This window comes from Hibiscus syriacus, unplaced genomic scaffold (assembly GCF_006381635.1).
Source record: "Hibiscus syriacus cultivar Baekdansim isolate YM2019G1 unplaced genomic scaffold, ASM638163v2 tig00110576_pilon, whole genome shotgun sequence".
In the NCBI taxonomy this organism is placed as follows: Eukaryota; Viridiplantae; Streptophyta; class Magnoliopsida; order Malvales; family Malvaceae; genus Hibiscus; species Hibiscus syriacus.
The window spans coordinates 93,986-117,271 of NW_024062787.1; the positions used below are offsets into that span (position 1 = coordinate 93,986).

Consider the following 23,286-nt stretch of genomic DNA (forward strand, 5'->3'; position numbering starts at 1 on the left):
CTGATCCACTAAAAAGTCCAGACGGTTTTAACATCATTGGCCACGATGTTCTATAGGTCCGGACCGATATCTTAATTCCGGCGATATGTCAAGCAATGGCGGCAAAAAAGCCATTACCTGACCATCATTTTCGTGAAAGTAAAAATCGCCGGCTTTTGGCAAATATTATAGTGGAAAAATTAAGATTAACTACTTAAGAAGATAAAGTGGAATTCCCACTACCGTACTCGTAATTGAAAGTGTATAATAATAATATCTTATTTTCATTTCCTACCATTAATAAACAAATGTTCTATCTCAGTAAAAATATTTGACACTCCCATATGATTCAAAGAAGAAACATAAGAAACAGAATGAATGTTTTTCTTTCCTAAATCAATGAATAAAGAATCTGCATGCCACGTGGCTCCCACCTGTATAAACTTCCTAGTTGGAAACATTAGATGACCTACCAAATATGGATCAGCGAAGACTCATCAGACTGTATGCACCAACGAGCAACAACTTAGCAGGAAACAAAAGAACCACAAGCAAATGCATGTGCTGTGATGCAACAAGCCCAGTAAACCGTTTCAAGGATTCTCTCCCGGTATGTAAAACACCGGCAAGGTTGAATTGTTTTTGCCCCGCGTTTATTGCGGCTCTAGACCTGCCTAGAATGATACCGACACCGTTTATTTCACGGGGCAATATGAGGGGCCACCAGACCTTGCGCCGCTGCTCTCTCCTCGTCTTCCTCATGCTTTTTAGCTCTTGACGGATCACTCCTCGAACACATTTCAAGTAAGAATTCATGTCATGGTCCCTCTGGATTGTTCCTTCAGAACCATATGCAGAACGGTCACTTAAGATCTCAAGTGGATGTGGAGAGTTAAAGAAGACCCTCTGTGCAGCCCATAGCAGCTTTTCTTCACCTTCATTATCTGACAACTGGCAGCTCAGGCAATATAGACCAGTTCCTGAAGGAAGGAGATGATGATGTGGAGAGAATTTCTCATCCGGTTGTAATATCATAATTTGCCCCATTGGTGCATACAATAGCTTCTGTAGTTCCATGAAGAAGAAAAAAAGAGTTAGCTCCATGTTCTATTGTAGTTGCATATAGATTTTTAATATTTCAGAAACATTACCTGATTTTCTAGACAAGGAAGGTGGCGAAATTTTTCCATTAATAGCCTTTAAAAGCTCCGCAACATGATTAGGATAATTGCAAGAGAAAAGCTCGGGGGACAATGTCTCTGTGCATTGTGATTGCCTGAACGTGACTTCGTGGCAACCCGAGTTTGTGAAGAAGACCGTCACCACCACACATGATGCTTGGAGATCCAAATGTCACAACAGGAAGTAAGGAAGAAGCCGGCACTTCACCTCTTATAAGCAACATGAGATTTATTAATAGCGACAAACTGCCACCAAGGGAGTGCCCAGTGAAGCGGAAAGCTGCACGCTTGCCATGTGATTTTAGGTGGGAACGCACTTGAGGTAACATTTGTTCATACATTCCTTTAGCAGCCTCATATATACCTCTGTGCACAAGAACATCAAATCCCTAAACCAAGAAAAAATTACTGCAAACATCAGTAAGAAGGAAATAAAGTACATTTTACTTGTTCCTCGGTTTTTCGCTTGCATACCCAAAGCAGAGGTTGAGAATTCCTGTTTCTATTATCATAAAAGGTTTGAGGAAATTGAAATATGATGCAATTTCTACAAGCATCTAACAGAATTAAGAATCAAAACAAAGATTCCCAAGCAGCAAATCAACATATTTGTCAAGAAATTACCTCAAACTGAACAGGTTCAAAAAGTAGATTTGCCTGCCAAGATGCCAGTGTCTCGGATCCCTACAGATACACATCATAGTTTGAGTGTAACCAAATCCAGAAGGACAATAAAAATAAGTTGGATCTTGTAGTTAAAAAATAGTTATGTTACCAACCTGAATTACAAAGGACCTTGTAGCACTCTGATCATCATCGCATATAAACCACTCACAAGGTGATGAATGTGTTGAGTTCAAATCATCAGCAACAGCTTGCTTCACTTCTTCTTTTGCAGCAACCCCGGCAGTCACAGAGTCTGCGGTTGCCATTAAAGAAGCCACATCAGAGTTTATCACATCAGAACTACCGTCACTTCCGCTTCCATCTTTAGATGAACCATCACTGTTTTCAGGATTTGAGGATTTGAACGGAAGTATGGTCATCGTATGGGAATGCAAATAAGAAGCAGCAGAGGCACTGATCCGGGAGCCAAGATTTTTCTTCTCTTGGCCTTCTGCATTATCCTTTTCATTACTTTTTGACTCTTGATCTTCAGATGACAAACCAATTTTCTCATTATTTTTCTTGTCTTTCATTCCCAGTTCTCTCTTCTCTATCGATGAAGTAACCATTCGTAAACCACGATATTTTAGAAGATTTTGAGGCTGAATTTTATCCCAATAGGTAAATGGAGAAAACAAAAACATGTTATTTCTTCATAGAGATAGTAGGACTATATGTGTGTGTGAGCCAGGATGAAATTTACAGAGAAATAACTATTTCATCAATAAAGGATATCAAGCACACGCTCATTAAAGATAGAAAGCCATTATCTTCGAACAACAAATAAATTCTCAAAAGCTCCTTGATCCACAAAATAACACAAACCCAAGGTGCAAGCATTGATCTAAACCCTACTAGTAACATCACAATTAAATTGAGACCTAAACAAGCAAGGCTCCGTTTTGCACACTTTTGATTTCTATCTCAAGAAGCCAAATTGACTGACAATGTACACAGGAAGACTTCAACTAGATCGAATGTTTCAAAAATAAAAAGAAATCCGCATCAAGCAAGCTCGGCCTTAATAGGAAGTTCATAGAACTTTTCACAAAAGTATTGATTGCTGAAGATTAAAAATTTCCAGTTTGGGTGCAATCTATTATAGACTGAGTTACTTAATCTCAGGTATTAGAAACCCAGAAACCGATCTTTTAACTCTGCCCATTGGCAGAAACAATGAAAAAAAACATCTCCAACATTTAGAAATGAACGAATAAGATATGAAGGAAAATTAAGGAAAACAACTAATAGAGATTGTTACCTTAATATTTTGAATATCGTAAGCCAAGTTTCCAAGGTACGACAATTGAGCGTACAACTTAGCCTCAGCTAAAGACACCTTTCGTAGCATCTTGGAAAAGGAATCTTTATCAATTTCAATCTCCTTATTTTCATTTTCTTCATCGTCGGCAACAACTCTACAGAATTCACAGATTTCTTCATCCCCATTGATGACACCGTTTCTATTGTTTTGTTCTTCGGTCTCCTCTTCTTCGTCTTCTTCGCTTTCTTTCCACAAAGACTTGACGTCCAAAATCTTCAAAACCCAATTCTCATTCCGTCCATCCACCGTCTCCCAGTCATTCACATTCTCCTCCTGTACTTTCCTCGCCTCCCCGTGATTATTATCCACCAAAACGGCGTCGTCAACTGCCATCCTGTTGTGCCTCTTACTATTCCCATCTCCACCACCAGGCCACAAAGATCTCAACGGGTACCGAAACGAGAACCTGGAAAAATCCGTCTTCTGCGGAGGAACCGAAGAAGACGTCGATGCCGATCTATGATCCATCGGAGACAGACCCACTGCACTCACATGCGTCGTGTGAGCCTTACATTCCAGTGGTCCAGTCACGTAGATCGCCGGCGCCATTCCATGAATCCCCGGTTTCAAACAAAGCCCATCCATTCTCGTTTCCGGGTTGGAAAACCACAGAGCAATAACACCGAGCTGGAAACTCGGGAAACAAGCAAGGCGCTATAGCTTGTTGACGTAAAAAAAATATTTCGAAGTATCTGCAATCGTTTTCGCCTCTCTTTCTTTGTTTGTACTACCAGTTTTATCAATAATAACTGAAAACGGAAGGGTCAAGAAAGGTTGGGGAAAAATCACAAGTTGTATTCGTATCAAAACTCCAAATGCCAAAATTGCTTGGTTTTCCTTTGAAAATTTATCTGCTTTATAATCATATAAGGAGGAGGTCGAAACGACGGCGTTTGATTGTAGTTTCGTGCCGTGTTTGTTGCCCGACTGGAACCGGGGGATTCCAAGACCAAGAGCGTGTGGGAATAATATCTGATTGCCACGTCAGAAGGTTTACGGATGAAGTTTAAACTCGAAAACCACGATGACGTGTCCGTAAAGTTTAATCTGTACGACTCTACAGAACAACACGTTTCCAGCGTACGACACCTGTCTCTCTGTTATTTCATTTTATTTGAGGAAAGCTTTTATTTGTTTGTTGGAAAAGGAAAATCTGAGTGGTTTTCATCTTTAGAAAATTCTATTTTCTATTGTGTTATATAATTGTCTCTTTTACTATTATTAGATTCAAATATTTATAAGATTCAAGTGGTAAAATATTGTGTTATTTCTTGAGGATTCAAGTGGTATAATCTTTTCATTATTATAGTTTTTTATTTTTTATTTTTAATAATTATGCTTTTATGACATATTTTCTTCTGTTTTTATGATACATTTTTCTTTATTTTGTTATATATTTTTGTCGTTGTTTTTGTTTATTCTTTTTGGCTTAATACAAAAATAAGTGCCTAAATTATTATTCGAAAAACGTTTTAATGCTTAAAGAATTTTTCATTAAAAATAGATGTCTATAATTTTCTTCGTTACATTTTTAAGTGCATGAATATTAACGGTCGTTAAGAATTTATTTTAAATGACACATGTTACGTTTTGAGAATTTTGAGAATTTATTTAAAAAATTAAAAATATATAAATATTTTTTATTTGAAAAAATCAAATAGGACTTGCTCCCCTCCGCCTCTCCTCCTTCCCCATTCCATATTTTCTAGCCAACCGTAAACATCATCGCCACCGTCAGCAGCATCAGTGTCGACCCCCAATCAAATCCCGTCGACCTTTCATCATAATCTTTCATCGTTTGTCGTGGAGAAGCGTTGAAAGGTTTGTCAGATTTTAAGTCATTGTTGTTATTCTTCGTTAATTTCGTTCGATATCGGCATTTATAAGTCACACTGTCTTCACCATTCGAACCACCGTGTAATTCCGATCAAAACCCAATTTTTCGTGTTCCTTGTTGTCGCTCCATCACTGCTCCTTCGTTGTTTCATCGTAGGGATTAGGATTTTAAAGGATTAGGGATTTGAATATTTTGGATTTTAGAGATTTAGGGGATTTTGGTGACAATAAGGGCGATCGTTGATCAATGGATGGGCGGCGACGGGTGGATGACCATATGGCAATGATGATGATGGCTGATGATGGCCGACAACGGTTGATAATGGGGTTGAAATGAGATATTTTAGATTTTTAGAGTTTTTTTATAATTTCAATAAAATTTGGTTTTTTTATAAATAAATTAATCTTTTTAATTTTCTTTTTTAAAATAATATTTTTATTATTAAATTCTTTAAAATTATAACGGTAAGCACCTAAAGTGTATCTGAGAAAATATTAGACACATATTTTTAGTGAAATATTCTTTAGACACTAAAACATTTTTCGAGACATAATTTAGGCATTTATTTTTGTATTAAGCATTTTTTCAAGATTTGATTTTACATCACCACGACTGATCAAGATTCCTTTTATTTGTTACCATGCTGGTCTTTCTTACTTTGGACCCTCGAATTGGATTTAGATACGTGATTTGCATTCGTGGATAGTATTTTTCACGTTAGTTAATTATGATTTGTGATTTGTCGGTAGTCTTTCAATAGTTTCATTCATTTTGTGATTCGTGTATCATTTTATCAATATGGTCAAATATGTTCGTATCTATTTTTGTTCAAGTTTAATTGGTTTGGTTTTTTAACATTTTACTTGTATGATCCTTGTGTGATCTTAAGTGACTAGTTTTTTTTTTGTACTTAGAAAAATATCCTTATTATGTGTTTGTTGACAATTTATAATTACAATCCTTTATTTTAATTTGGATATTTTTTATTTTTAATAAAACTAATGATTTCTAAAAAAGAAAATTCAAATATTCATTATTAATATATTTTAAAAATATTATTCTTGTTTGTATTTTCTTAAATATTTACTATTCATATATCTCAAAAGATTTTACTATTTACAAACCATCACTTTATGTTTAAATGTATTAAATAATCACATTTAATCAATTGATTAAATTGTTTATATTTGTTCATTCATACTTTCTTAGGTTATAGATTTTAAATCTTTTAGAAGCACTTCCCTCCATTATCTTATAGTCATCTTTTCGACTTTCCCCTCCTCTCTCGTCTAAGTATAATTAGCATTAGATTTAAACTTTATTTAAAAACTATTTAAAGCACTCCCCTTTGTTTTCCTATAATCATTTTTCTCCTCCCGTCTAAATAAAATTAAGATTATATTTAAAATTTATTTAAAAAATATTTAAATATAAGGTGTATATGTAGATTTTATACAGTACAACGTTATTCATATTAGTTTATGAACCACTCGCAATATTGGTGATTGAAAAATATGGTTGTAGTTGTATAAAAAAATACGGGTTTTTTTTTGGTAAATATAAAACAATTCATATGACTAGCTTTGTTTTTCAAATATTATTTATTTGATCAGATTCTTAATAATCAATATTATAATTTTTGAGTATTTATATTTAATACTTTATATCGTGTACACTGTTAAAAGGTGTTGAGAACGTACTCTTGAATGTAAAAGATTACAGGTGGCAAATATTAATATTTACATATAAAGTTTTAGCTCAATGGCTATTAAATGGAGGAGTGATACATCTCTAACAAAATCTAATAATCAATAATATAAATATTAATATTTAAATATAGAGTTTTAGCCGATTGATTATTAGATTTTGTATTTCGAACTTTTAAATTTTATGTTCGGATGTTGAAGTATGTAATTTAAAGTTTCGAACATTTAAATTTGTATATATATCTTTTTAAATTAATAATTTGAAAATGAAAAAAAAACCCGGGTACTCGATTACCGGGTACCTGCAACATCCAGGTCGGGACACAGGCCGAGAAATCACCGACCCGGATGTTGCGAGTACCCAGTAATCGAGCACCCAAAAACCCGGGTACCCGAATTTGCACAGCCCTATTTTATTGGCTGAAAAATCAATAAATTAAATATCAAGAACAAAGCCCTTTGAACAACAATTCATCCGTAGTTGACATTGCAGATGCAGATTTTGACACATGACGGGCAAAAACAAGATTAAAACTGCTCATTTCATGACAAATTTGAGAAACGAGGCATACATTATAATCACGTTCGAGCTGAGCCTAAGCATAAGAATATTCTAAACAAAACCTCTCCAAATTGCTGAAAACTTGAACGTATTAGAGACCGAAGCCTTCTCTTTCCCATCATTTTTCAGACTCCGCGAAGTTAATTTGACGATGAGGGAGCACATTTGTTACAAAGTGAATGAAGAAAATTTGAGACCCTCCAGATTTCCTAGTTTATATGTATCCTCCTCAAATGTTACAAAGGGACGAGTTTATGACCCAACCCCTCCCTGTCCCCCAAAAAAGATTGTAGCTTATAATCCTAGCCAAGAATTGACTTGATTTTCGCCTTTTGATCCTCCGTAAGCGATGTCGGGAACAAAACCTAAAGGTCTCCTTTCTTGTTAGTAAAATGCAATGGCATTCCTTCACCTTTGAAATTTCTCACTTCTTTTGGCTTGGTAATACCCTAAGTATGCAATACACAACTATTTAGTGAGCAATACACTTTACATGCAAATCATGTGGTCTTTTGGAGGGTCTTGTGAGGATGAAAGAGGATGTTGTGGATGCCTCATTTAGTGTGAACTGCAAAACAGACACAAAGACCATACTAAAAAAGTAAGAAATGTTCACCATTCTGTTAAAGTTGGATATAATCATGGTCATGCATGTTTTTGTTACCCTTGTGGTAATATGGAAGTTGAACATGTATGAAGACTAGAGGCAGTTATCTGAGTGAAACTGAAGTTTTAATACTTTTCTTCTTGGCAGTGCTAGTCACTTATTGAGCTTCGTTCTAGTTGCTTTTAGATTTTCTCGATAGTAATAGGCAATTAAGTGCCATATGAGAAACGTGATATTAAAATGAAATATTTTGCTCTTGAAACCATGATGATATTACTCTTCTTCTTTTGAAAGGAATTTCTCTCTAGTGTGGTAGGGTTAGGGTGTTTTCAGGTCTGAATCAGAAATCATAGGCGATTTGTTCATGTTGAAGTTGCTGATTAGCTATTAGAGCTTCCTCTCTTGGCTTAGTTGTTTAGTGGTAACAAGTCGAGTGCATAAGCTCCTCTAGAAAGGGGTGAGCAGCAAGCAGGCTGAGGTTAGTCAAATATAATTGGAAATTCTCGATGCAGATATGAATCTCACATTTGAAAGCCAACTTTTAAGCTAGTTAAAATGATAAAAGAGGACCCCTTCTGTTTACCTTAACTGATAGAGTGTTTGACTTGCACACAATTATTGATATTTTTCTCATCAAATATATAAATTCTTCTGATTTCAACCCATTCAATGCTATCAAGAAATGTTTTGCTTTTGGTAGGTCTTGCCAATATTATGGTTTGAGTAATAATAATCAGTATTTATAGATAGTTTCTTGTATAACCTTTTTTCCCATGTACTCATTGTGTTGGATAAAATATTAAATAGCAGGATGGATATTTGTTTTACCATCATTATTATTATTATTATTCTAAGAAGCAAGATAAGTAGCATTTAGGCTATTTGTTATATAAACATTGATACTGGCATGTTTTAAATCGGTTCATACTAACATTTTAGATTTTCTTATTGTTAGATTGATCTCTATAGTGAAGGATGATTCCAAGTGGTCAGCTGACTTGCAACATAACGAGTCTCCCTCAACGCCAGTGACCGAAAATGGCAATGCCAAGACGACTGGGCGCTTAAAATTGGACATTTGGCTGACATGGAAAGGGAAATACTTATGAAGAAGATATGTTTCCAAGACCTACAGCATCTGTATCGTTGTGTGCTTCACCTTCAAAATCGCCCTCTGAAGGCAGATGATTGCTTTCCGCCATCAAAAGAATCTGAGTTGTAATTTTCTCAGCAGCAATTACTAGAACGAGTTCATTAGAATTTGAGTATCAAATATACGGCTTTTGCTTCTCATAGCTTCCTAGAGACATCTGTTGGAGCCTCAATCGGGGCTTAACCCATATAAACTTGAAGGAACAAAACTTGGCCATTTTGCTTTATCATCTTCGTCGTCTTGCTCAGTCTTCCTCGGTGCTCTCTTAAACCCCAAACCCATATATTAACAGTTGGATGATGTGTTAGTTTGGCATGATGTGAAAGCTATTCTTTTTTATTCCACCTTACACTCTTCATTAAAATTCGAGTTCTTTTTGGCATTAACTAGCTTGGAAGGGTTCTTTCGATCTCAAAGTCTATCATATGCCTCCGGTCCAGATAGATCAAGCATACCTGGAGGATGCTGAACCTTACAGATCTGTGGAGATTAGTGCCTTCTCATTCTGCTTGTTTTTATTATTATTCAAAAAAAAAAAGTTCAAAGTTGATCTCAGTGGTAAGAGAAGATTGAAGCATCATAACAACAAATCTTTTTATCAATTTTAAGTGATTTTCTTCTTAAAATTGAACTTAAAACTAAAATGCAGTCTTTAATTGAAACAATTTAAAATTCAATAATTAAAATTATACATAATTTAAAGTTTAGTGATGTTCGACGCAAATTACCCAAAAATGTAAGGCAAATTAAATGATGTGACACTCTAAAAAGTTTACTTGCAGAATCCACAAAAAATTTACCATATAAATTCAATTTTCTTTATGTATTTTGAGAACACTTAACCTAACGTTTTGGTATCGATGAAACCAAAAGAAAAGTAAGAGGCCTTAATGCGGACTCTAAAGTCTAAACCGGGGGGGGGGGTCGGCCAATCTATCTATCTATATTAGTGGCCTAAAAGTTGACAATTAACTAACGTAACTTAGTATGTCCAGTTGATCAAAGGCATACAAGTTAGTAAATGAATACAAATATTTATGATACCAATATGGACATAGGGAATATTAAAAAAAACAAAGCTCGATATTCGGATGCGTTTCGTCATAGGAATATGTGGTTGCGAGGGTCCACAGTCGACGCAATTGGCGAAAAATATCTGACGCAAAAATGCACACCCATGAGGCCACGCAATAACATTAACCTAACTCCTCAAACTTGCTCAATTAAGTCCTTTGTTTATTGTCAGATTCCTTACATTATCATATCTTTCCCATGTTATTAATATCATAAATTCAATCATTTTTTTCTCCACTGCTAAGACTGATGCATGAGGAGCATTTCCAATGCCTTAATCAATGTCTCCCATAAATTGAAGAAAAAAAAAAGAGAGAGAACTATTATCTTCATCTCAGTGCCCATGTGCACTTTCAATATATACCTAAGATGGAAAAAATGTGGTGCTAATTAAATATGGATCTAAGACTAAAATTTAACCAACCCCCCGCCCAAAAAACAACTCCCATCAATCACAGATGAGTCATATAATTAACACATAACACAAAGGTCTCCCCCATGTGGATCCAATGAAAGTTCATTCCCAAGATAATAACAAATGCTTACAGCTCAACCAACATCAACAACAAAATCTATGTGGGTCAGGGTCTCATCCAATTTTTCCACTGTTTTTGGGTGCCACTGTTTCACATGACCCCCCTTATCTATCCTACGCTACTTCCACAGCACAGACTCACGTAAATCCAACCACTACCCTTCGAAAACAGAGTCTAATGCTCTAGTCTGAAAAGAAACAGATAAGTCTAAACAGCAAAATAAACTATTGTACCACTGATTAACCTTAAAAATTCCTTAATCACAACAAAAAGAAGCTTTAGCAGTGTTGATTAAAAACATAACATAGCTTCTTTGTACCATAGGCTACCTTAAGATTAAATTAATACGTACGACAGTATGATATAGTTTAAAGAAACTATATACAAAACGGACCCTGTTATTTTTTTTAATCGGTTTAAGGCCACCGTTAATTACCTAGACGAAACTGGATTTAAGCTTCTGGCGAGACCGTCAAGTGCACCGTAACTTTTCGAACTGAAGCTTAAGCAACCAAATAATCCTCGTCTGTAAGGCAAGTAAGTTCTCTTCTTCACTTTCTCGGCTTGAGCTCTGTTGGTGGTGTAGTGCAACTCGTGCGGTGACGGAGGGACTCGTCTTTTTGCTACTCCATTTGACGGTTTCCCGGAACTCACTTTCTTGCCCGCGCCTTGTTTATTTTCCTTTTGCTTACGTTTCAAAGGTGGAGGCTTTTCCTGTTCCATTTGGATCTTTTTCTCTTTTAATGATGAAAATGATATGGAAGTCCAAAACTTTTCTTTCCCATTCGCTCTCCCTTCGCTTTTGCTTCTGTACAAAAGATCTTTCAGGAATATCCACTTTTTGGAGTTCCTGCCTGAAGATGAAGATCTTGATGAAGATGCAGAGGAAGATGGTGTCGTTTCCTTTGAAAGTTCGGTTTCTTTCAAGCCTTCAAAATTGAGCTTACTGACTTCTTTCCGGCCTTCTCCGCTACACTCTTCTTCTTCATCTTCTTCCCATTGGAACTCTGGGTTTCGAAGCGGTGATAAAGATCTCGCCTTTCTATGGATCGACCTGCTTCGAAGCTCCAGATCCCTTCCTCGTGAGGCTTCCTGCTTGTTTGAACCGTCGTCGTTTTCCTCGACGTCAAGATCTAATAAAGGAGCTAGGTTCTGAGGTCTTTGCAAGTGAGAAGAGAGCTTCATGGACCTGATCTGGCCGTTCAAGAACAACTCGTCAGCCGAACTCATGGATCCGACAGTCACAGAGCCATTACTGGAAAAGCGAGACGAAAACTCGAACTCGAAATACGAAGCATCCGATTGCGCCGATATTAATGAGGGCTCGGACGAAAGATGAGACTTTGAGGAAAGAGCAGAAGACAAAATGAAATGCATGGGACTGGCCGGCGCACTGAAAAAGTATCCCGACGTGGGGCCACGGCCGGGGCTCGACGGTGCACTGACGTAGGGAGTGGAGCAGGTTGAATCAAAGTCTTCACTGAAACGCGGCGTTTCGGTGTGGTCGCCTTCATTGTAAGAAGAAGAAGAGAGGTGAGCTAGAGTAGAAGGATTATTGTGGAGATTTTGAGTTAAATCCATGTTGAGAGATGAAAAAATGGTTTAGATAATACTTAGAGACGAGGGAGTAGCTTGCGGGGCTCGTAATAATGGTGGAGAAATGCATATGGGAGGGAGGAGGAAGATGAAGGCGCAGGTCGCTCTTTAAGGCTTGCGACAATAATAGAAGTTGGAGGTTGGAGTCATTTGTTTTTATATACACTCAATATGTTTCCCTTCTTTTTTAGGTAATTGATGCTTAGAATTACCGGTTTATCCCCCATTACTCCATCTAAATTTGTAAATCTGTTTCAGAATTATACTCCATTAATTGAATCAACATAGAATTTTAATTAGTTAATAAAACTAACACAACTGTAAATTTTAATAATTAATTACATTTATATTTAAAAGTAAAATATAGAAGGGAAGGAGGAGTTGTCAGGGTGATAACATGCGATGTCATGACCATGAGAGAGAGAGAGTCCTAGGCGATTTGATCTGATATATTTATCGAATATTTACCTTTTTAGCACCGTTTAATGTATATTTTTCGAAGTGGCACCATTTCGGTTGAGCTGGCGAAAGACGCGTCCCCGGGGACGCGTTTTACCTATGTTTTCGCTGAGTTGGATGTCACGTGTGGAAGGCGCATCCCCGAGGATGCGCCTTCACGGGATTCTGATGACTCGACTGTCACGTGTGGAAGGCGCATCCCCGGGGATGCGCCTTCCATTAAATGCCATAAATACCCCCATCCGTATTCCCTAACTACCACTCCTCCTCCCCTATATAAATCCCCTCAACCCTCCTCCTCCACTATGAGAGAGAGAGAGAGTCCTAGGCGATTTGATCTGACATATATTTATCGAATATTTACCTTTTTAGCACCGTTTGATATATATTTTTCGAAGTGACACCATTTCGGTTGAGCTGGTGAAAGACGCGTCCCCGGGGACGCGCTTTACCTATGTTTTCGCTGAGTTGGATGTCACGTGTGGAAGGCGCATCCCCGGGGACGCGCCTTCCATTAAATGCCATAAATGCCCCCATCCGTATTCTCTAACTACCCCTCCTCCTCCCCTATATAAACCCCCTCAACCCTCCCTCATTCTTCACACCAAAATCATATTCTTCTCTCTTATATAACTCAAATTCTCCAACTATTTGAGTTTTAAATTTGTTATTAGTGGTAAGAAATATTTTTATGTTAGTATTTTTTTAAATAGTTATTATATTTTATATTAATATATTTATGTAAATATTATTTTTTATTAAAATAATATTTATATAATTATTATTTATTTAAATTTATTAATTAATTATTTTTTGTGCTAATTATTATTTTTTGTCTACAGTTATAATGGAAAGTGAAATGCTGCTGCAATTGGATGTTGATCATATCTCCAGATATTTTAGCGATATGGTAATATTTTTTTATAATTAATGTTAATATTTATTGATATGTTTAATTTAAATTTATTATGAATTTATATTAATTTTAATTTTTTATAATGCAAATTATTTAGGATACTGATCGTATTTTAGAGACTTTTATTAAAAATCCACGTATACCGACACCAGAACATATTTTGTCATATTTGGCTTCTGCCTGGTTCGGGTATATTGCAACAATTATTGGCGGTTGCAAACTCGAACATGTCCTAATTTCTACACTGATTGAGAGGTGGAGGCCCAAGACACACACTTTTCAACTTCCATGTGGAGAGGCCACAATTACATTGGAGGATGTCTCTATGCATCTGGGGCTTCCCGTTGACGGAAATATGATGTGTGGTATGGCGGATGGTGATTGGCAGTCAATGTGCATTGATTATCTTGGAGCTACTCCGCCAGAGTTTAATGGAGGTAGAATAGTTTTATCTTGGTTGAAAGCTAATTTTGAGGTTTTAAATGAAAATGCTTCAGAGGATCAAGCAAAGGCTTGTGATCGGGTATATATTCTACGAATAATTGGAGGAATATTGATGCCCGACAAATCTCGCAACCTGGTGCATTGTATGTGGTTGCGGCATCTGATCGATTTTGATGAAGCTGAAAGATATAGTTGGTGCGCTGTAGTTTGGCATTTCTCTTTAGAGAAATGTGTCAGGCGACGAATTATAAGAAAACTGCTATCGGTGGATGTCTCCTGCTTCTACAATAATGGGCGTGGTTTCGCATGCCTTTCTTATGCCCGATCGTGAATGAACCATACGTATTCCCCTTATTGTTGAGGTAATTTTTGAACTAATTTTTGATTTAAATATTTTCAATTAAAAATGGTGATATTTAGTTTATATTATATTCATAGGTGGTCGATGAAAAGAAAGAACCATAAAAGTATACATATTGGGTTAGAGGAAATTCGTTTACTTATTGATACGAAAGCTGGGTCTGAGATATATTTTAAATCTGTTTAATTATTAATATTTTAATTTAAAATGCTAGATATAATTAGAATATTTTATTTATTTGAATTGTATATTTATATTTCAGTTTCAGTGGATACCTTATGCGAGCGATGAAGTGAAGGCTTGCATCTCACCCCACCTTAGTGGGTCATTAGAGGTATGGATATCAGTTATACCTCTTATATGTTATGCTATTATTGAGTGACATCCAGTTGATCGCGTGCTCCGTCAGTATAGTTGTACGCAATATATTCCTGGAGCACCTAGGAATTTAGACGACGTGCATAACATAGATAGACGAGGAAAGAAAGAGGTTAACTGGGTGGTGAGACACAGAGATTGGATTGCGCTTTGGGAGAACCGATATACACTGTTGGCCCCTCGACAATATTACGCTGAAACTGGTCATATGGTTACGGATAACTATATGGACTGGTTTAATAAAAATGGGAAGTCGTTTCTACTTTCGGCGGAAGCACGAGGGGTTAACATTCCTAGGCGCCGAGAAAGACGTCAACTGTCTCAATATTATCGTCCCCCGACGCGTGGATGGAGAGAAGGCGCTACCGATTCTGCATCAGTCCTACCACAACATCCTTATCCGTCGATGTTGCAGGGGTACATGCCCAGCCCTCCACTTCATATGCCAAGCCCACTAGTTCATATGCCATCTCCGCAGGGTTACATTCCGAGCCCGCAGGGTTACATTCCTAGCCCGCCAGGTTACATGCCTAGCCCGCAGGGTTTCATACCATATGGATGTGCATATACGACTATGTTTAATGATCCAGCATATGGTTCATATGCATCTTATTTGGCTGATGGTGCTTCTCCGCAGACACCTCAATCTCCATCTGGATCACAGACATCGATGCCAATGCTTCCATAGTTTTCACAGTTCCCGGGGAGCGATGGGATTATTACTAGCACTCCTCCAGGGTCGTTATTTTATACAGGCCCTTCAGCCCCTTCAGCGTCATCTACACCAAATGAAGAAAATGCTGCTGATGATGATAGTGAAGATGAGGGGACTGAAGAACAAGTTCTACGAAGAAATCCTCCACGAAATAGACAACCACCGCCATGTGGAACTCATTCGAGAAGACGACATCAGTGATCCAGTTGTATTTTAATGTTATTTAAATAGTTATATTTTAGAATTTTATGTAATTTGGTTATGTTATTTAAATGTTTCATGGTTGTTACATACATATTTTTAATGTTATTTTTTATTCACATTTAACATTAAATGTTTGATAAATGTTTTTAAAATACAAATTATATTATTCGAAATTTAAAATAAAAATAAAAATAATATTATTCGAAATTTAAAATTAAAATATAAATTATAGTATTCGAAATTTAACATTAAATTTCAACTTAATATTCCAATTGTATTCGAAATTAAAAGTTATATTCCAATTATAGTTCACAATACTTAAATTGAAATTAAATTTATCCATACATATGATTTTATCATTAACATATATTAAAACGTATACATTAAAATCAACTTATCACTTCACATTTATTCGTAAAAACATCTCGATGCTCATTCTATACAATTCAATGTCACAATCAACTTATCACTTCACATTTATTCAATTTATCCATAACATTTTATCTAATTTATTCAAACTTCACATAACGTTTTAATTTAAGTTATGAACTTAAATTAATCTATATGTATAATTTATTCTTAACTTGCTGAACTTTCAAAAGAAGTTAAATTTTGGTTATAATTTACCTGATTTCAGAATCCATCTAGTGTCCCCGAGGGACATGAGTGACATAATAGAGCAATGATAACATATTCTATGACAAAATAATAGAAGGCGCGCCCCCGGGAACGCACCTTCAAGTCCCATGAGAAATAATAGGTACTGATATGAATAGTGTCATCGACGGACATGAGTGACATAATAGGGCAATGATAACATATTCTCTGATAAAATAATGGAAGGCGCGCCCCCAGGAACGCGCCTTCAAGTCCCCTGAGAAATAATAGGTAATGATATGAATAGTGTCCCCGAGGGACATGAGTGACATAATAGGGCAATGATAACATATTCTCTAACAAAATAATGGAAGACGCGCCCCCGGGAACGCGCCTTCAAGTCCCCTGAGAAATAATAGGTAATGATATGAATAGTGTCCCCGAGGGACATGAGTGACATAATAGGGCAATGATAACATATTCTCTGACAAAATAATGGAAGGCGCGCCCTCAGGAACGCGCCTTCAAGTCCCCTGAGAAATAATAGGTAATGATATGAATAGTGTCCCCGAGGGACATGAGTGACATAATAGGACAATGATAACATATTCTCTTAAAAAATAATGGAAGGCACGCCCCCGGGAACGCGCCTTTAAGTCCCATGAGAAATAATAGGTAATGATATGAATAGTGTCCCCGAGGGACATGAGTGACATAATAGGGCAATGATAACATATTCTCTGACAAAATAATGGAAGGCGCGCCCCCGGGAACACGCCTTCAAGTCCCCTGAGAAATAATAGGTAATGATATGAATAGTGTCCCCGAGGGACATGAGTGACATAATAGGGCAATGATAACATATTCTCTGACAAAATAATGGAAGGCGCGCCCCCGGGAACGCGCCTTCAAGTCCCCTGAGAAATAATAGGTAATGATATAAATAGTGTCCTCGAGGGACATGAGTGACATAATAGGGCAATGATAACATATTCTCTGACAGAATAATGGAAGGCGCGCCTCCGGGAACGCGCCTTCATGTGAATAGTACTCCGATTATAGACACTTTTATATGCAACGTATTATAAACTTTCAAAACAAATTTCAGTTCACAAGCTTTCAAATTCTCAAATTCCCAAACTCTAAATTCTCAAATTATCTGAAAATGAGTCGTCTTTCTGCTGTTGTTTTGTATGATGGAGAAATTAAGGAAGCTGAAGAGGGGGTTGTTTTGAGTCAGATCATTATATCCCCTTAACCTTGAAGAGAAACATCACAATTGAGGAGTTAATCACAAAAATTTCGTTAAAGATTCGTGTAGCAGGCCAGAGAAGACTATCTTCAGTTCAGTACAAATTTCCTACTGAACTTTTTCCGCTCACGTATACATCATTTCAGCTTTCAAACGATGATGATGTTTCTATGATGGTTGATGCTCATATGGGGAGTTCACAATCTCTTATTGAAATGTATGCCACTTTTATTGAGGTTCGTGCAACTCGTGGTCTCTCATATTCCTCTCACTTTGGCATTGCATATCAAGTTGATCAAGTTGATAGTCCGACACAACTGATCTGTAATGATTTCACATCATTAATGGCGGATCCAACGCCAGATATCATGCCATTAAGTTCAATAGGTCACCAATAATCCATATGGCAACATCTCTTCTACTTCAAGGGGCAGACATTCATCTGCCAATGTTTTCGACTTACATATGGAAATGCCAACGAGACGGCAGTCTATTCACATCCCACATGATACAATGGCCTCAAGTTCAAAGGGAGGACACGCAAGCGAGAACTTATTTGACCTCAACATTGGATTATCGGAGGAACCCTCATCTCCACCAGAAGAACCTCTTCGGGAGCCAGGTGCAGATGGTGCTGAAACGTGATTATTCGTTGAACCTGACTCACCATAGTTTAACATACATTCTAATGATGACGAGGATGACGTTCCGATAAATACAACACCAGTCGAACTTCCTGCACATATGTATGAGGTTGATTATGATGCAATGTATGAGCCTGAATTTCCAGATCTTCATGATGTTGGCAACTATGGACTTCAATCATTAGTCAATGACGGTAATTTACATATTGGAATGGAGTTCGCATTGAAGGAGGAAGCAATGATGGCAATAAAGAGTTACAATATTCGTAACTCAGTTAAGTCCCGAGTTGATCGATCTAACACGGAGAAATATGTCTGCTATTGCATCCAACGTGACAACGGATGTCAATGGATGGTCCGTGCATCAAAGAGGAAGAGGAAGAACAACTTATGGGAACTAACCAGATACAACGGTCCTCATACATGTTGTGCAATATGTATAAACCAGGATTATCCCAACTTGGACTCCAACATTATTTGCCAAGCAATCATGCCCATTGTGAAGCAAAGCTCTCATATAGTTGTTGCAGTGTTGATTTCTGCTATACAGTCACAATATGGGTACACTGTCTCATATAAAAAAGCGTGGTTGGCAAAACAGAATGCCATTTGCAAACTTCGTGGCGAATGGGATTCCTCTTACAACGAGCTGCCCAGTTGGTTTCATGTTGTGCAAAGACTTAATCCCGGGACAATTGTTGAGTTAGAAACTCAACATCATTACGTGAATGATCGAATGGTTCGCGATCGCTGCCAATTTTACCGTGTCTTTTGGACTTACCCTCAGTGTATTAATGCAGTCAAGTACTGTAAACCAGTTGTCAAAATTGATGGTACTTTCTTGTATGGGAAATATAAGCAAGTTTTATTATTGGTTGTGGTCCAAGATGGAAACCTCAATATTCTTCCTGTTGCGTTTGCCCTCGTTCAAGGAGAAGACACTGAGTCTTGGGCTTTTTTCCTTAAAAATTTACGTTTACATGTTGTCACCAGGGAACGAGTATGCATTATTTCAGACCGAGGAGCCGGGATAAAAGCAGCAATGAACTCTTTGGGTACAATGTATAGACCTCTACATGTTCAACATCGTTATTGTGTCCGTCATATTGCTGCAAACTATTACGGAAAATACAAGAAGAACGATGAAGGTCAATTAGTCGTGCGGATGGGTATGTTACTTTTTCCCAATTTTTCTATCAATTTCTTATTACTTATTTATACTTCATATTAACTATTACATATTCCTAATGGCTTAGGTTACGAACTCTTACCTCAAAGGTTTGAGTCGATGCTACAAGAGTTGTTTGGCAAAAATAAGAAGGGGTGCGAGTACATTATGGACATCAGCAAAGAAATGTGGACAAATGCATATGACGGAGGGTATCGCTATGGTCATATGACAACAAACTTGGCTGAAGGCGCATCATTTACCAGTCACGGCGTTGGTTAAAACGACTTATTTTCGTTTGGGTCAACTCTTTGCAAAGCTCGGTGGACAAGCTCTTACTTGGATGCAAAACGACCATATTTACCACCCAAGACTAGTAGTTGATTTATAGAAAAAAATGGCTGCATCAAATGGGATGTTAGTTACAAATTTTTCTCGCACCCGTGAATTGTTTCGTGTAACCGAAATGCCACGTCCGCTGCAAGAGATTGGAGCTAACTCTTTTAGAGTTAATCTGCAAGAGAGGTGGTGCGATTGTGATTTCTTTCAAGCACTCAAATATCCATTCTCTCATATCATTGCAGCTTGCTCACATTCGCATTTGGACTACAAAAATTATGTTGATCCCGTATACCAACTTTCACAAGTATTAAAGGTATATGAATTTGAGTTTCCGCCCATAGGAAATGAAAGAGACCTAAATGAGATTCAAACTTGGCTTACAATTGTACCAGATCCATTGCTATTGAGGGACTCAGGTCGTACAAAATCTACTAGAATACATTGTGATATGAATATTCAGGAGAAGTCAACAGAACAAAAACGATGTGGTCATTGTAGAAACATCGGGCACAATAGAAAAAAATGTCCAGCTCTGTTATCATCATATAATTGTTAACTCTTATGTAATTAATATTGTATTTAAATGAATGTTTTTGTTTCTAATAATTTAATGTTATTGCATTTATATAATTTGTCAATGTATGTACACCTAAATAATTTTTTTAACTTTTAAATACATAAATATTTTCAATATATTATTTAATATAATAATTAATTATTAGTTATAAATTTTTTTAAAATATAATAATAATTCCACCTTCTAAGTAGAGAAAAATATTAAATTAAACAAATTAAAAGTTATTAAAAAATTTATGTATACGATGACACATTTCATGTTCTGATTGGAGGATTAAATTTATTAAATTAAATTTTCAATAAGACTAATTTCATAAAATATGTAAGTCTTGAAGATTAAATATGTAATTATACTAATTTATTAACTTATGCATCAATATTTTCGTTAAATATTGATAAGAGATGACTAGATTGATAACATTTAAATAATTAACAGATAAAATTAATAGATCGATAATCAAAATCAAAAATAATAATATAACCATATGTGTAATATTATAATTTCATACATTTTTCCTATAACTACAATAAAATCAAAACTGGTTTTCATATATTGTTCTATCATATTAATGTAGATAATTCACTCCACCTTTAACACACATTAACAAAATACATTTGATAATTCTTACATTATAATCGAAACAGTTTACATAATATATTACTAATTTATAATAATAATAATAATAAAATATTTTATTATTAAACAAAATACCAGTGTGACAGTGAAGGCGCGTCCCCGGGGATGCGTCTTCCACACGTGGCATCCAACTCAGCGAAAACACGGGTAAAGCGCGTCACCGGGGACGCACCTTTCGCCAGCTCAGCCGAAAGGGTGCCACTTTGGGAAATATATATATCAACTGGTGCTAAAAGGTAAATATTCAGTTAAATAATGTCAGTTTGGTCAAATCGCCAGAGTCCTACATACCAAACGTGGCGGCACGTGACTTTCCTTAGAGCTGTTTGTTTACTTCAGAATGATTAAGCGTTGAATGATTCAAATACTGAATGAATCAGAGGCTCTGTATGAATTAACTCTGAATGTGACATGCTGTTTGATAACGGATCTGAATCATTCAGAATATACTTATGTACTGAATCATTCAGCATTATTTTGTTAAATCAATCAGCACTGAATCATTTAGAGGTGGGAAACAAATGCGTTGAATGTTGAACGATTCAACATTCAGCGCTGAATGATTCCATTAAGAGGCAAACAAACAGCCCTTAGACTATTCTTTTCTCTTTCTAACATTGTTTATGCTTTTTATGGTGCGATTGGTTCATGAAATATAACATTACTTCCGGAAATAAAGTTATTGGAATGTAACATTACCTAACATATTATTGGAAATGTTATATTGTTGTGTTTGGTTCGTTTAGCAGGAATGTAAGATTACAGTGTTTAATTAAAGAAATAAAAGATTATTAAAATATATTTTATCAAATTGTCTTTATTATATATTGTTTTTTAACAAGTTGAATTCTAAATATTCAAATGAAAATATATGTATAAAAGATAATAGAAAATATATAATTTTACTATTTTTAATTTATATATTTTCTTTAAAAATTTTAAATTTATAAAATTTATATAATATTTTTTACAAAATTTAAAAGATAAATAGGTTTAATTAAATAATTTAATTTTATTTTAACTCCTGAACTTTATATAAAATGCTAATTATGATTTTTTTTTGTAAATCTAAAATAGTTTAAGGATAAATTTATAATTTAACCTTCGTAGAATTTTTTTTCAACGAAGGAAGAATGACATTTTTGAAGAAAAAAAAATTGTTTTAAGGGTGTTTTAATCTAAAACGCCGGGAAATAACAAATACCTAAGGGATTGGAGATAATCACATTCCCGTTAAAAAAACCCCTAAAATGTCACTGTTGGGAATAACTTATTACTGGAGGTTGAAAATCTTCGCAATCCAAACGGGGAATCACATTTCAAAAAAAAAATTCACCCGATAATCTCACAATCCCTATCCAAACGCACCCTTAATCGTGTTTTTGTGTTGTGATTTGAGTCCGACTGTGTTTCTTCTACTACAGCTTTGTTCCATTGGATTTGGCTGTTCCTCTTCCTCCTGCCTGCTCTGCTACTATACTCGTGTTCCATTATATGAATATCTCATTCATTCTTCACAACTTTATTCTACCTTCTCACTTTATCCATCCAACTCCATATTTTATTTCCAGGATGCTTCTTAATTACAGTTTCTCACAAATATAGCATTTCCATTAGGGATATTTATGGACGGTTAACCGTACCGTTTAGCTTAAACGGTCGTTTAACCGTTATAACGGTTATGAGATTTTTCTAATCGTAATATAATCGTTAAGAAACACTTAACCGCTAACAGTTAATATATAACTTAACACATACTTACACCGATGTAAGTAAATAAAAAAATATAGCACTTAACGCATACTTACATGGTATAATTATGTACATCTTCAAATATCTTAGTACCTAACAATAAACACATAATTAGAAATATAATAAATTAGAAATATAATTATAAATTTAATTTCTTACCGTTAACCGTTTACCAAAACTTGTAATCGTAACCTTAATTGTTAACCATCAATTTAGTGGTTCAATTAACCGAAACCATTTATTACTAATGGTTTGGTTAATTAACCTATTAAATATAACGGTTACACCGGTTAACGGTTACAGTTAACGGTTCCAGATTTTTTTAACACCCCTAATTCCCATCACTAATATTAGTTGAATTTCTTTATTCTCTAAATTCAAGGAATAATATAAGAGAAAATCGCCTCAGTGACCAAAAAAAAGTTATAATATACGATTTTAACCAACTTTTTTTGGATTTGCCAAAATGACCAACAAAATCGCAACGCGAAATAAAAATCGCAACGCGATCCCCAGAATCGCAAATCAGTTTCCAGAATCGCAAATCAGTTTCCAAAATCGCAACGCGATTCTTGAAAATCGCGATGCGATAGTAGAAATTCGCATTGCGATTTTCCATA

The 23,286-nt window shown here is 35.8% G+C and overlaps 1 protein-coding gene and 1 pseudogene across 1 annotated transcript; both read right to left on the minus strand.

The window, feature by feature from the left end:
* Nucleotides 1-260: 260 nt before the first annotated feature.
* Nucleotides 261-3,825, minus strand: LOC120133055 (annotated as a pseudogene).
* A 7,027-nt stretch (nucleotides 3,826-10,852) lies between these two features.
* Nucleotides 10,853-12,333, minus strand: LOC120133072. Its single transcript, XM_039149730.1, has one exon. The coding sequence runs from the start codon at nucleotides 12,204-12,206 to the stop codon at nucleotides 11,058-11,060; it is 1,149 nt and encodes a 382-aa protein (XP_039005661.1). The 5' UTR covers nucleotides 12,207-12,333; the 3' UTR covers nucleotides 10,853-11,057.
* Between the last annotated feature and the right edge of the window lie 10,953 nt (nucleotides 12,334-23,286).